Source organism: Nanorana parkeri, unplaced genomic scaffold (assembly GCF_000935625.1).
Source record: "Nanorana parkeri isolate BGI_ZX_2015 unplaced genomic scaffold, ASM93562v1 scaffold550, whole genome shotgun sequence".
Taxonomy (NCBI): domain Eukaryota; kingdom Metazoa; phylum Chordata; class Amphibia; order Anura; family Dicroglossidae; genus Nanorana; species Nanorana parkeri.
This window is the reverse complement of record NW_017306818.1, coordinates 384,717-400,244: the sequence shown is the minus strand read 5'-3', so window position 1 is coordinate 400,244 and position 15,528 is coordinate 384,717. Positions and strand designations below refer to the sequence as shown.

General features: G+C 43.5%; 2 protein-coding genes across 2 annotated transcripts in view; one reads left to right on the top strand and one right to left on the bottom strand.

Moving 5' to 3' along the window:
- Positions 1-9,149, top strand: part of TMCO6 (transmembrane and coiled-coil domains 6) — a 32,337-nt gene extending 23,188 nt beyond the window's left edge. The window contains exons 9-14 of the mRNA XM_018561898.1: positions 623-734; positions 1,997-2,180; positions 3,885-3,979; positions 5,869-6,036; positions 8,144-8,254; positions 9,108-9,149. Of these exons, the coding sequence (XP_018417400.1) occupies positions 623-734; positions 1,997-2,180; positions 3,885-3,979; positions 5,869-6,036; positions 8,144-8,254; positions 9,108-9,149 (712 nt within the window). The remainder of the gene's footprint in view (positions 1-622; positions 735-1,996; positions 2,181-3,884; positions 3,980-5,868; positions 6,037-8,143; positions 8,255-9,107) is intronic.
- A 158-nt stretch (positions 9,150-9,307) lies between these two features.
- Positions 9,308-15,444, bottom strand: NDUFA2 (NADH:ubiquinone oxidoreductase subunit A2). The gene is made up of 3 exons (XM_018561904.1): positions 15,271-15,444; positions 13,142-13,248; positions 9,308-9,459 (listed from the first exon to the last, which is right to left on the bottom strand). The coding sequence occupies exons 1-3, from the start codon at positions 15,372-15,374 to the stop codon at positions 9,368-9,370; spliced, it is 303 nt and encodes a 100-aa protein (XP_018417406.1). The 5' UTR covers positions 15,375-15,444; the 3' UTR covers positions 9,308-9,367.
- Positions 15,445-15,528: the final 84 nt, after the last annotated feature.

Genomic DNA, 15,528 nt, shown 5'->3' with positions numbered 1-15,528 from the left:
AAAATTCCCCCCCCCCCCCCTCCCCTGTCCGATTCTCCAGCGCTGACTGGCGTAACGGACAGGGGAGGGGGCCGGTACAGCTGGCTCTGCCTTTAGATATGCAGAGCCAGTTGTCATTCACGCAGCTGGGTGGAGCCAGATTGTAATGTCGGACTCCGTCCCGGCTGCGGCGTCTCAGTATACCGCGAGCTACTGAGCTTTGGGTGACGGGAGGATGCTAGTTTGTGTCCTCCCGTTACCCTTACGAGAACTATGGGGAAAAGCCCTGACCCCATAGTTCTCCTTTAAAGCTGAACTCCGGGCACAAAGACTTCCATTTCGTGCTTCCGGAGAGAGTGATTGTTCCTAACCGCATGTAAATCATATTACATAGGATTACATGCAGTGTGATGGCCTTCAGATGCAGTGGCTGTCACCTGATCATTAACTTGAACGGATGACAGGTGCCGCTTGCCAATGGAAGATTAGGGATTCCTGCTGCAGGAAAACGCAAGTCACACCTAAAATATAGACCTGAATGGGGCCTAGACATACTGTAGACTTTTCAGTAATACATTTTAATGTGGTACATACAGTATTTACCATATTTAAGTATTTTTGAAATGTTTGTGTCATTTTTCAGCCAGGTAAACAATGCATTGCTGATTTCACAAGGTGTTGTGTCCAAACTGGTACACTTACTGACAAAACTGGCCGTATTTCTTACAAGCACCAGTTTTCCTTTTTCTGAGCTGGTAAGTTGTTTTAAAAATTGTTATTTGTGAAATGAATAGCTTGTGGCTATAATTCTATAATTTGTTGTGTATATATTGAATGTCTTACACAAATGCTGATGTGTCTGCATGGAAAACTTAAAGGGTGTCTATTGTCAAAAACTAAAGATGAATCTGTATTTATATATTGAATTTCCATAAGTTCTATCCCACTCCTAATAACCATATCCATCTAGAAGTTTGTAAACTTGCTTGTTGAAGATGCCCATAGGATGTACTTCCTCGATGCAGTGATACAATTTCAACCCTGTGAATATACACTTCCTTGAGTCACAACTCTCACAAAGCCTGTCCTCTAAACTACAAATTGAAAATCTGAACAATGTAGCATCATCATTGCTTGCTGGAAGCAATACATTATAGGCTATGTAGTCTTGAGAAATCAAGATTGCATCACATCACGCATGAGGGAAAGAGATGCAAAGCACACTGGGAATCCAGGAAGTTGTTGAGAGTGATGGGCAGACAGAAGGCAGCACTCACTACATAAAAGGGATTTTTTTGCAAGTAAGCTTTGATGCATTATAAAAAACAACTCTATGTATTCCTATTACAGTACTGATGCTATAACAGGGTAGGATATGCTGAGACTTCTTTACACTGGTAGTGTTTTGTCATTCTGCCCCGTGAACAAGAAAAACGGTCGATTTCCACATCCATGCTAGGCAGCATGGGTGGGGAATCTCCCTTGCCAGGCAGTTGTGCCAGCTGTCAGAATACTCAAGTAGTGACTGCATCTGTTCATTCTGCAATTTTCCCGCTATGCTCCTTCAACAAAACTCAAATGAAAAATCAACCTTCGTGGAACAGTGCAGTGCCGATAGGACCATACACGGCTCAAACTTCAGCTGTTTCCTGCTGAACCGCCCATAATGTAAGCAATAGGTGGCCCAGTTGGCATCACCGACAAACTGTTGGGTTGACGGACTTCAATTGAAAAATCAAAGGTGTCGTGTGGAAAATTGTCTGCCTGACAGTGACAGCATCCAGGCAGATGCGGCCTGATGAGCGGTAAAAGCGTTTTAAGCGTCGCCTATTTCCACTTTTCAGTGTGGTCGTTTTTTGCGATTTATCATATATGTGTATATCATACACATACACACACTGTATATATCACACATTGCTAGTTTAGAAAGTTTATGATTTTGTATCTTTTTGTATAGTAGGCAGTGTTTTCTATGTAATAACACATTCTAAATGTAACTTTTCTTCGCACATTACAGTTGGTTTGTCCCTTAGTACGTTGTTTGGGTAACCTGCTAGCAGAAGTTGATGCTGCAGGCAACAAAGTTCCGCTTCCAGAAGATGGCCGCCTTCTTGTGGCTTTGTTTGTCTTCATTCAACAGTTTCAGAAAGAACATCTCTTTGTGGTTCGAGAATGCCTCTGGACTCTTAATAACATGACAGGTAAACTCAAGTACTGTAGATGAAAACCCTAACTGGATGACTTTAAGTTTGCTAAAGCACCGTGTATCTTATGCAAATGCCATCGTTTTTTTTTTGTAATTATTATTATTTTGCAAATTGCTTTTGCTGATCTCCTACCTCTTTCAGCTACTCCCTGTCATTGCTTAGGGTCAGCTTCCAATAATCCAACTTCCTAATAGTGGTGGACTACTTTTGTGCAATGTGTGCCAGACACCAGTCTCCATCTGTGGCATGTTTAATAGGGTGACAATGCAGGAGCATAACTGGGAGTTGTCACCGGCCCCCCAGCTTCCTGATTGGCCGGAAAGCTGGCTCTATGCCTCCTTGTCACTTGGTGATGAGGGAGCATGGAGCCGCCTTCCTGGCCAACCAGGAAGCTGGGCGCCATGTAATGACTCTCCGCCCGGCTTCCCGGCTAATCAGGAAGCCGGGCGGTGAGTCGTAGCGTGCCACCCGGCTTCCTTAATGGGACTTCCGGTATCAGTATCGGCGAGTACTGAGAAAAGAACATCGGTACTCGTACTCGATACCAAAAAAACGGTATTGGTGCATCCCTAATTGTACTCTTATAGACCATGCTAATATAGTGACCTATCCTAGCTGAGTGACTGTCTCTTACCTGCTGTGCATCCTTGGTGAATGATTCCACCTTGAAAATCAATATAAAATAGCACTGCGCTTATAATAAACCACCCTATAACCTTTCAAGTCCAGGATTGGGTGAAACACGTTAGAGAGAGTAGACCTTGGGCAGGACTCCATGTCACTGATGAACCCTCAATAAACTGATTCAGCATGGAACAGTGTGTGGCCGGATTATTCCTTTATTATATACCCGTTTGGTTGAAGGGAGGACATGCTCCTGCTAAAGCCGTGAAGGAGCAGTGCTTTATTTCTATGCATTGGCATTTTTGAGGTTGTCACATGCTCCCTTCATCACAGTTCAAATGGCTGGATGGGATGTATGGTGCACTCTAGAGGAATGATGGATTCAAGGGTAAAAACACTCCCGGTATAAAGCAGGCTTCTCCAGGTTATTGTGGCATGGAAATGTGGCTACAGAATTTTTCGTGGATTTTCCCCCCACAAATGTTTAAATACAGTTACCATTATGTTTTAAAATAAATCCCTTACTCATCAGAAGAAGTAAAAGTGTGTGCAGAAATTTATAACATGCCTAAGAAATATAAATTTGAACAATTCATAATGATACATTTGGCACATGTACTGTATGTAGTTCTCATTTGCACTTGATGGTTTGCTGATATACACAGTATCTGTTGAATGTTGTGCTAACCTGTTTAATGGACAGTTCATACTAGCTTGTCTGCTAAAATGCTGTATTTAGTAGGTGGGCTAGTGCGTTGTGGCAGCTTTGGCAGTGTGCATTGTATCAAATACTGCCACAGCTGTCACGGTTTACATTTTTAATGTCTTTTTTTTTTTACTTTGTGTGAAGTGTACAATGTGTTCACCCCATTCAGGTCCCACACAGCAGTGAGGTGGTATCCAGTGTGCTGCGATAAAATGCAGCATGTTTGTTGTGTCCTTGCGGTTACCTGCATTGATCAGGTGCGGTAAAACGCAGGTCACCACAGTATGTGTGAAATCCATTGGCAGGTAATGACAATAATCTGTTATAAACACTTAATATTTTTCATTGTTTGTTTTGTTTTTTTGCAGTAAAAGGTCCTACCATATGCTCTGCAGTGCTTCACTTTAACTTGATACCAGTTATGCTGCAGTTGTTTGGCCATTCGAAAGATATAATTCTGCTGGTAATCTTTACAACCTTTATTTTTTAATGTTGGCTATACTGTATGCAGACATGTATCTACTGTATTTAAAAAAAGTGTCACTCACACCATTAGCTATATTTTCTAGTCCTCTGCACAAAATAACGATCTTTTCAGTCTTCCTCTTCAGTGTGCATATGGTGTCAGAGTTATTGCTGCTCTAGGCCAGTGTAAGATTGCTTTGTTTACATTTGTTTTGTCTGCATCTACAATGTAACTGCAGACAGGGACAACAACAAAGGCATCTTCTCCATCTGCCTGTTTAATTTGATGTCATCATGGTCAGGAGGTATGAATATTGGTTTAATGCTGGACTGCAATCATGTAATCACTGGAGATGTCAAACTGCTGGAAGCCAACAGCCTCTGACTACATTTTCCTACAGTGTAGAGAGCTCATGACTGCAGACCACGTCAAGAAAAAAGGATGGTGCTGCAGATCCCTCTAGATGTGTATTTTGCATGCTGGCTTAGAAGATATGGATTTGCCTAAGCCAGCATTTTGCATGCTGGCTTAGGCAAATCTGCAGACAAACCTAATGTAAACAAGGAAATGTTTACACAGGCCTAGCTCTGCCATGACATTTTTTAATACTCCTGAAAAAAAGCCAAGCTATGATGTTTTGGTAACTCTGCCTTCAAAAGAGAAAAAAAATGTAAGTTATCCTTTAAGATCCTGTAATTTTAGCTTTGTTTTGATAAGGAGCGCCAGTATTTCTGCCAAATTATCAAACCAGTTCTGTAGTTTATGAAATATTCCAGCATTCTGTTTTTTGCTCGTAAGGTTTTCTTCCGCCTAACAAGAGTTAAAGTGATATTAAAGTCAAAAGGATTTCAAATGCTGATTAAATCACTTACAATGAATGCTGCTCCTTGAGCCCTGATCCTGACTTCCTGTTTTAGAGTGACTTTATTCTCAAGCAGAGTGCTATGCAGGTGTGTGTGTGCGTGCACAAACAAAGCAAATCAACCTACTTCTCTCCTCCCTGGCCCCATTTCCTCGCATCTCCACGCTAGTAGATGAACAGTTGCTGGAGTCTGTACTGTGCTTTGTGATCCTGTACTGGACAGGAAGTTCAAGGAAGCTGAGCGAGTTGGAAGCAGTTGTTTAGAAATGATGATTGTAAGTGTTTGGGTAAAAATGTAAAGCAATGCTTTGCTGGGCAATGTATATTTTTGTAGGGCTGCACCTAATGATTATTCATAATATCATTATTAATCGATTAGTTGGACGATAATTTTTTTGCGATTAATGGGGGTGATAAATACCATCCTTAATTTAAAATAAAATACACAAATGCAGTGTTACAAACATTACTTCAGAAGAAAACTGCATGCACAATTTTTTGCAAATGCATGGCATTGCAGTACCATGCATCCCAGTGCAGGCGATCACACTGTGGGTGTAAGGCACATTTGGGTGCCATTGAAATAAATGGCACTGCAACGCACATCCTGCAGCAGAATTTGTCAGGCCGAAAATGATTTTTTTTTCCTATAATGATTTCTTTTTTTATTGTATTGTAAGCACATGGCGCTTGAATAGCTTCAGTCAGGGAATGACAGCTGCCAGTGGCAAAATTCCACAGACGGCAGCTGAATGTAAATACAACAGGTAGTGGGATGATGCAAAAGCCAGCCTGCTACAGGCCATTTCAAATTGCATTAGCAGGCTGGCTATTGCACCCACCCATTGCGTGCTGCGCCCTCCTCCCAGCATGGAGGAGAGAGCTAGGGTATCAAACCAAATAATCCATTTACAACTATTCTCATAATCGATTAGTTGGATGCAGCCCTATATATTTGTTTGATCTGGATTCATTGTTGAAAAAAGTTTGATATTTAATACCACTTTAAAACTGTACCGTGCAGGTTCTGACAGTGCTATGTAACATAGCTGACCTTGGGCCTGCCTACTGTCAGTGTCTTCAGGAGAAAGCCATCATCTCCAGGGTGATCCCACTACTTGACAAATCTGATGTTCAGGTGACACTTCGCTGCTTGGATCTAATCATCATCATTCTGCAATATTGTCCAGAGGTAATATATTACTCAGTGGTCTGCTTGTGGAACTCTATAATGGTCACCTAACAACCTGTATCAATTGTTTGTGTAAAGCTCGCCATACACCAGTAGAATTTTGTTAGAGAATCTTAAGGTGCCCATACACTTTACAACCCTTACAAGACTTTTGTCTTGCGAGGGTTGTAAAGTAATTAAAAAAAAAAGTCCGATCTGCCCATCATGGACAGGCAGATCGTGCTTGCGATGAATGCAATGAGGGGCGGGCTTACGATAACTGCAAACGGGTAGTGTGCGCGTGAGCACACCGGCCTGTTCGGCAGTTGTTGAACAAGCAGGCCACTAACCCGCGGATAATCGTACGATTCCCGGCAGGTTTTCCAGCCTTATTGTTCGACGGAAGACGTGCGACCGTACAGTAGAAATGGTCGCACGCCTTCCATATATATCGTACAGTGTATGGGCACCTTTAGTTTTCAGAACATTCCTTTTGGTTTTCTAATGGTTAATGGAGTCTGATGTTCATTCACAACTGTAGTGGCGAGGAAGCAGGATTTGAAAACTTTTCTCGCTTCTTATCTGAACAAACAAAATTCTAATTGTGAAGTACATATTGTAATACACATGTGCTAGTTACAAAGGAAACCTGTTTAAAGTGACACTAAACTCAAAAGTTAGACATTAATAACGCATTCAAGTACCTGAACTCTTAACAAAAATGTATCTTATTTGTGTATCACTCGGCTGTAGATCCTCAAATCATCTCTGAATTGGTGCCGACACTGTCCTTCCTTCTGGAGGGAGGCTGTTTTTGTTCCCCATGGTCCCTGTGTGTGTTGTAAAGTAGCTACCGCACCCATGATGGACTGCAAACTCAAGCTTAGTTTACAAATTTGTATTAACCCCTTCGTGACTGACGACGTACAGTGTACGTCGCCAGCATCGAGGCTGTTTAAACAGACTCCCGGTGACTTTTGCCGCCGGGACTCTGTTTAAACTTGTAGAGCCGACTGTCGGCTTTACAACAGAAGCGATCCTGGCGACTTACCCGTCGCCAGATCGCTTCTGGGGTTTTAAGTAATTTTCAGGCCTAAAATGTGGAATATAACATGGGTACAAAAAATGAAAAAAAGGCCTCAGTCATGAAGGGGTTAAGATGACAATGCCCGGATTCATCAGGCTCAAATTGTGAAAGAATGGTTCAGGGAGCATGAGACATTTTCACACATGGATTGGCAACTACAGAGTCCAGACCTTAACCCCATTGAGAATCTTTGGGATAGCTGGAGAAAACTTTACGCAGTGGTGCGACTCTCCCATCATCACTTCAAGATCCGGGTGAAAAATAAAAGGAAAATTATGGGGCCAGTGCTTTTCCCAATAGTTCTCCCAAGGGTCACGGGAGGACATAAACTAGCGTCCTCCCGTGACCCAAAGCTCAGTATACCGCAAGCTACTGAGACCGCCACAGCCGGGACAGATCCTGACATTACTGTCGAGATCCACCCAGCTGCGTGATTGACAGCTGGCTCTGCCTATCTAGAGACAGAGCCAGCAGTACCCGCACCAACCGTTCCGCCAGTCAGCGCTGGAGGAGCGGGGGGAATCCCTGCAGGGAGCCATGAGTGACAGCCATGGCTCTCTGCAGGGACAGGATCGAGAAGTGAGTGAGCGACGGTATGTGTTCGCTCACCGAACTATTGAGCCGACGTGCGAGTTTCATTGTCACACGTCGGCTCAAACTATGAGGTTGAGTGAAAAATCACTCGCCTCATAGTTCTCCTTTAATGCAACTCTGGATGGAAATAAATATTGTGACAGTGTATAAGCTTATCGATACCATGCCACAGCAAATGCGTGCCACAATGGAACCTAAAGGCGGTCGAACGAAATATTAGTGTGACTTTTTAGGCCAGGCAGTGTAGATTTTTTTCTTATATATTCTTTAGGAAATGTAGATTTTTAAGGATGCCGGATGCATGAAGGGGGTCCTCCTTTTTTATTCACTTAAACTTTTGTAGGTTTCTGCATCTTGATTGCTTGCATTTATGAGACGTTAATACAATTTACATATTTCATGGGAATTTTGTCTTATCTCGCTCCAAAATATGTTTTCTCTTTCTAGGCAGCAAAAGACACCCAAATGCTTTCCGGGTTGGAAATGTTAGAAACTTATAAAGATCATCCTGAAGCTAAACAACATATACAAGCGGTCTTTGACTACTGCAGGTCAACGGTGAGTAGGTAGTTTTCACATTGATCCAGTGGCTTCTGTATTTTCAAAGTCACTGACTTGAAACAAGTATGTAGGTTAGGTGTTCTGACTTTCCCGATTTGCTTGCTTGTTCCAGGTCAGAGACTTATAGTATTAAGGTCAGAGATGCAGCTTAATATAGCATGTTCAGGAAGAAGTTAGCAACAGAAGTCATAATATAGGTGAAGCACTGTCCTTATTCCTGCTTAACAATGTTGTCACTGCAAGTAAGTATGCAGGTCAGCGGTCTCAATGCATCTTTAGCTACATGCGTATTTGTGGTACAGCAAGTAGGTAATCCAAAAAAAAAAGTGACCTGCTTGGTGTTTACACCTTTTAAAAAATAAAGTTGAAAACAGCAGATATTTTCATTCTATCCTTACTGAATTTTTAGTGAATCCCATTTATGCGACTTCTCCAGACATTATCAGAGGGTTTCCTTTTTCACAACTTCGTTTCCAATAATTTGTAGATTCCACCTGCAGGTGAAACTTGGCATTGCAGCACACAGCAATTCTCCAGTCGCACGTCAGTCCAGCAATCACAAGCAAAAAAAATAGTAGCACAAGAGGTACAAAGGATTGAGGGAAGACGAAAATGTCTGTTTTTACTACAGTGAGATGCAATTAGAGTGACAGGTGTTTTGCATACAAATCTGCAATAAACATCAAAGTCTAGTAAAAATGTATGTAAAAGGAGCATGTATAGTCACCAAGGTGTTTTAGCTTCCTGGCAAATAGCTACAGGAATGCAAACTGCAGCTTTCAAGAAGAGAAAATGCTTACAACCCAAAAGAAATTGCAGATGTAATTGTGTGAAATTTTCTCCCCTGCAGATCAAAGAACACAATATGGAAGGACAGCTAGCTATGGAATAACCAAAAGGAATGGAAGGACTTTAGAATATTTTTTATTACTGTGACTTGTTCAAGAAGTGTTTATAGTTTTCTAATAAAGTTAAATATGGTTCAATGCACAGGTTGGTTTCTGTGAAGTGATTGATATAATAAAGTCCAAGCCGCAAAGTATTTACCATCTAGCGCATGGTCCATCGAGGCAAAATGTATCCAACAACAGAATGGTTCAATGAGAAGCTTTATGGCTTGCTGTTCGCAACAGACTCCAAGGCTCTGGCTACTTGTTCAGCCTTCAGATTATTCAATGGGATGCTCACTTCCTTCCCAAATTCTGTAAATAGGAAAATGTATGCGTTATATAAAAAGCATTCCTGAATTATACAGAAATGTATACAAAGTGTTGCTTTTCAGGCAACATATCTGAGCTGGGAGCACAAAAAAGAATCACTTTCATTACAAGGAGAATATGCCTTTGTGTACGAGAGTGTGCAAACACAGCACTTGGTACCATTCAGAAGGATAATGCTCCTTCTAGTGATGGCACCAAGTAACTGGCAGGTACAGTGCCCATGGGGTTTAGTGAAACATACCAGGAGCAATAACTGAATTCTCTCCAGCAGTGAACACAATGGAGTACTGTTAAGACAACACATGGTATAACCCCATACATGCAGATCCAAAATATTACCGATTGCAAACAGATCTTTCTTGAATAGCCATAAGATAATCTAATTTACTAACCATCCAGATTTATTAACCATTTAGTTGCGTTTCCAGTAATATAAATAGGGTTCAAACTGTGATGCATTGTGCATTTTTGACCGTATTTTGCGCTCCATAAAGGCGCACCCGACCACAGGATGCAGGGGTTCTGTGGGTGATTACAGCGCCACGGTCTCAGTGATCACACAGAGCAGACGAAGAACGGATGTTCTTCGTCTGCTCTATGGTGAGCTCCTATGCCGTGGTCACGGGTCCCCCAGAGGAGCGGGGGACCCCTGAAAACCACGGCAGGTGGAGGCCCCGTACACGATCGCCGCCACTGCTCGATTTGATACAAGTGATCTGGTTAGATCACTTGTATTAAACGAGCGGCGGCCCCACGCTGTACATTTAGCTCTGCTTGTCAGAAGCAGGGCGGAATGTACAACAAAAAAAAACGACTCGCCCAGCGTCCCGAAACTGCATCTTCCGGGCGTCGCGCGATAGGGAATTAGCTCCATAAGACGCACAGACATTTTTGCCCCCCTTTTGGGGCAAAAAAGTGCGTCTTATGGGAGCGAAAAATACGGTATAATATATTTTCGCTATATCCCATTGTGTGCTGCCATGGATTGGTGTCAGGAAAACGGAAAATTGTATACTTATTACCCATCGGTAATTTACCTTTCCTGATGCCAATCCATGGCAGCATACAGAACCCTCCCATGGCTTTCGCATTGAGTACTTGTTACGAGAATGGTGGCCTTGGGAGGCGGGCTTTAATTTATAGTATAACTGGTCCTGTGATTTGGCTGGGGGCGGAGCCATACCCATTGTGTGCTGCCATGGATTGGCATCAGGAAAGGAAAATTACCGATAGGTAAGTATACAATTTTCCGTTATTACAGCATATACTTATCAACCACTTCAGGACCATAGGATGTACCTGTATATCCTTATCTTAAAGTAGTTATACCAAGATCATGATGGCTGCTGCTGCGTTTTTTTTTAGAGCAGGTGGAGTGGGGATCAGGCAAGTAAAAATCCTTTACACAATACCTTTGGCATAACTGCAGTGCAGGGTTAGCCTCACTACATGAGGAGCTTTTTTTCCCTTGCAGATAAGCTTTAGGCCTCATTCACACACAACGCAAGAGCAAAATTGTATATTGCATATATGAGTGCACTTTATGCAATCCCAGAATGCATAATTCGTAATAGAAATTTTAATGAACTGTACGCGTGTACGTTCGTATACGCGCGCAAACCTGCATATATGCGCGTAAAATACACAGAAATATTCTGCCCGGACGCATTTCGGTTCCATTCTGTTTCTGCGCATTTTTACGCTACGCAAATAGGTGTATGGAGCCATTTATTTGCATATGGTACATTGCGCGCATATTTGTGTGGCAGTGTGGATGAGGCCTTAATGCTATAATGTAATGAAGGAGACAGTTTGAGAATTTCAAGATCAGCAAGTCTATGGGACACAGCAAGGGCCAGACAGTTTTCTGACCTGTCTGATCACTATTTATTTCCAGTTTCTCTCTGCTGACAGCATCCGCATGTGCCCTAAGCCAAAAGGTTGTTGCCCCGTAGATCCAGCAACAATCGCCTCATGTCTATGGTCACTGTAGGGGCAAGTGTAGATGGCTGTTCGAGAGACCATCCGAGCTCCACATGCACTGGATTTCTCTCAGTGTGGACAGTGTTCGGGGGCCCCTGCAAACAGCGGTCCCACTGTGTAGTCCTCTGTTATGCAAAGCCTTGCACTAGAAGCATGGCATTCTGTGCACTGTGCTTGGCAAAACTAACAAGTGCAGCCCAATGCAGGCAGGGTATACACCTGAAATACAGGATCAGACTTTGCCAAGGGCTTAGGAAAGTTGTGTTCACTTCAATCATGTGAAATGCAAATTCCAGTTTATTTCTCCTGCACATGATTGAGTAATCAGAGTGAACATAGCTACAATCTATCCAGAGAAAAGTCTAATTCCTTCAGTAAATAAACCCCACAGTCTAGGCTTTGATTGTGGAATGCATGAGGTCAGCCAGTTGACTGCAGCAACTGCTTTGAAACCCCAGCTAAAAAAAAAAAAAGCATTTAGCTCAGATGAAGTACAGCTCAATAAACAGGAAATATGTTCCTTCACAAGTAAATCTGCATAATTAAAGGAACAAAATCCCTCTGGTCCAAGGGTAGGCAACCTGTATAACCTCAGGACACACATTTGTCCTCGGTCATTAGATTGCGACCCAAGTCGCATCGCACTGGAGCACACGGCATTGCAGTAACTCATGTTCCAGTGCAAGCGATCAAACTGTGGGCGGGAGGTGTGTTTGGGGTGCCATTTAAATGAATTGTAATGCACCTCCTGCACAGTAGGTGCGGCTGCATGGTAGTTTGCGATTAAAATGCTGACAGACACACACAATCACAGACATTCTCACACACACATACCCACTCCCAATTTTTTTTTGAGGGGTTCAGTGTTGGCTGCTGTGCTGTGACGGAGCTCCATCCATATGTGCATTGCTTTAACAGCTCCCTTGCATTCCCTGTAGGAGGTCCCGGGAGCCAGAATGTGATGTCACTCCACTCACATGAGGGAGCTATAAGCAATGCACGTATGGATGGAGCTCCCTCGTGGCCATACCCCCCAGCCTACCCCACCTCAACCTGACGCTCGGCTCCAGGCAGCATATTTTGAATGGCTGCTCAGCATGAGAACTGACAGTACTGCACTATTGGGGAGGCTGGGGAGCCTCTCACCTAGCACAGTGGAATGCATGAGGCGACCCACTGAACATGGGGTTACGACCCACTAGTTAAGAACCATGGCTCTAGTCCAAGGGTAGGCAACCTCGGCAGTGTAGCAGGTGTGGAACTACAAATCCCATGATGCTTTGCAAGCCACCGACTACCACCGGCATGACTCCCAGAGACAGAGGCATTTGAAGTTTTACCACAGCTGGAGTGCAGAGGTTGCCTACCCCGGCTCTAGTTTTTCTCCTTCGCTATCTGGCTGCATGATGACCATCCATGTCCAATAAACTCCTACATGGCCCAGTTTTCACAAGCACTGCTCACAATCTAATACTTGCAGATACTAGGCCACGTATGGGCAATCTTAGCCAATATTTCTCAGTCATAGAATGGCTTTCTACCCGACTCATCTTGACAGTCTGTAAATATTTCATTAGGTGGATTCTTTAGTCCTCTGAATTGGTAAAAACATACGGTGGGTGTTAGTTTGACGTTTTAGTATCGTTAAATAAATACATGATTGCAGCAATTAGAAACTCACCATATCTTGCCCATAGTTTAGGCTGAACCTTTGAGCATTCTCTGATTAATATGGGAAATTCGGGATTAGCCTTCTTGAGTTCTACATAGTTTTGTTCAATAAAGTCTCTGGAGAAAGAAAGAAGCATTTCAGATTCTAGATCTCAAAATCACAGGCAATTCAATGATTAGAACAAATGGCAGTATACTTGAACAGGTAATGCGTATTTTCCAGGTTTTAGGGCCCGTTCAAACACTATTTAGTTCCAGCACGGTTCTGTGCCCTGAGCGCACTGGGTTGCATAAACCAAGCCTCCCAAGTTCTGCGGCGGGAGGGGAAGTGGTGCTGCCATTCATGTCAAGGGCACCACAGACGGCCTCCTGCCCGTACCAGAACACATGATACAGCAATGCCCTGCGTTCCAGTGCTGTGCGATTGCAAAAAATAGTGCATGCACGGGAACAGCATTGCTGTACCATGCATTCTGGTGCAGGCGGGAGGCATGTCTGCGATGCATTGACATGAATAGCACCACTACGCCCCCTCCCGCCCCAGAACACGTGAGGCTTGGTTTATAAGATCCAGTGTGTTCAGGGCACGGAACCATGCTGGAGCACACTGGATAGTAGGGATGCAACAACTAATCGATGAGAATAGTTGGCGACTATTCTCATTATCGATTAGTTTGCGAGATAGAGATAGCTTTTTTTTTAATGCAGCCATTAGATTAATCAAAAAAAATAATTGGGCAACTAATCAATTACGAAAGTAATCGTTAGCTGCAGCCCTACTGGGCAGAGTGTGAATGCAAACCCCCTAGTGTCCCTGTTATTAAATGGTTAGTTCACCTTTACAAATAAGTCCCAATGCATGCCAGCTTCAGTATTATATTTAAAGCAGTCCTCAGGTTTTAAAAAATGATGGTTTATTTCCAAGTTATACCTGTAGGCCACATGCAGACTTACCCAAGCCTGTCTGTAAAACGTCCTGTCTAAGTGGCAAGATGGTGAAGCCATTAGACCCGTGGGCCCCACCATCGCAGGAACAAGCACAGTGCCCTCTCCCTCGCAGCAGCTGAGCTCAGTGTTGTGGGTCTGAGGGTGTACTGTTCACATGCAATGTTTGAACAAGTACACGTTGGCTCCAGTACTGATGGGGCAGAATGGCCAACAGACGTCTCGTCCTGCCACTTAGGACAGGGAGAGTCACCCACTCTAGAAGTTTTACAGACTGGACTGCGGAGAGGCAGCCAAAGGGCTACAAGTACATCTTGGATATGAAGCATCTTTTTTTAAATCTGAGGATTGCTTTTTATACTATACTACAAAAGCTTGAACGCATAGGGACTTCTTTGTAAAGGTGAACTAACCCTATAAATTAAAAAAGAAGGCTGCTGTGCATGCTCAAAGTCAAATACATACCTGTGAGGTGATTTTTTTTTGCTTGCACTGACTGTTATCAGCTACATTGTTCTCAGGTATCTTTATGAACTACAGAATACCCCTCCTACACTGGATATGGAGATGAGGAAGATGTTCTGTAGTTCTAACATACTTCCTTTTGCTGTCAATCAGTGTCTCAGTGTGACAACGCTGCTCCTATGGTTAGCACTGGAGGTCCCCAGTTTGAATCACAGTCAGGGGACTATTTGCGTGTTCTCTCTGTGTTTGTGTAGTTTACCTCCAGCAGGTACTCCGGTATGCTTCCACACCATGCTGGTATACTGAGCTTAGGGTAACGGGAGGATGCTAGTTTGTGTCCTCCCGTTACCCTAAGGAGAACTATGGGGAAAAACACTGACCCCATAGCTCTCCTTTAATTGGCTCCTGTCTAAATTGGTATGCATGTGAAATAGGGATCATAGATTGTAAGCTCCTCGGGGTGAGGGACTGATGTGAATGTGTCAGCACAATATATATATATATATGTTTGTGTTCTCTTTAAGGATGTCTGCTTACTGCATGTACAAAATGAACATGCATACAGGTGACGACCGTCCTAGCCCTACTGAGTATCATCTCATGTCTGTGGGCAGAGAGATTCGCTAATGTCCAGCCAGTCTGTATGACATTGGCAGGAAGGTGACACAGCTGTCCCTCCAATACATCAGCACCTCAGCTCAGTGCTGCAACCCTGCCCCCCATCCTCACCTGACCCCCTGACTCTCCGGAGACCTCTGACACAGATGGACCCTGATCTCCCTCAGGTTCCTGCCCAGCTTTGACCCGATGTTTCTCACAATGGTAGCCGCCATCTTCAGTCTACGAACATGCCCAGCTCCCGCCAATCAGCGCTTTTACAGAGCTGTGATTGACAGCGGCTTAGCCAATCGCCGCTCCACAATTCTGAGCTGCAGCGCATCCCATACTTAGCTTATTAGTCCAATGGGAGGAAGCCTGTGGGTCACA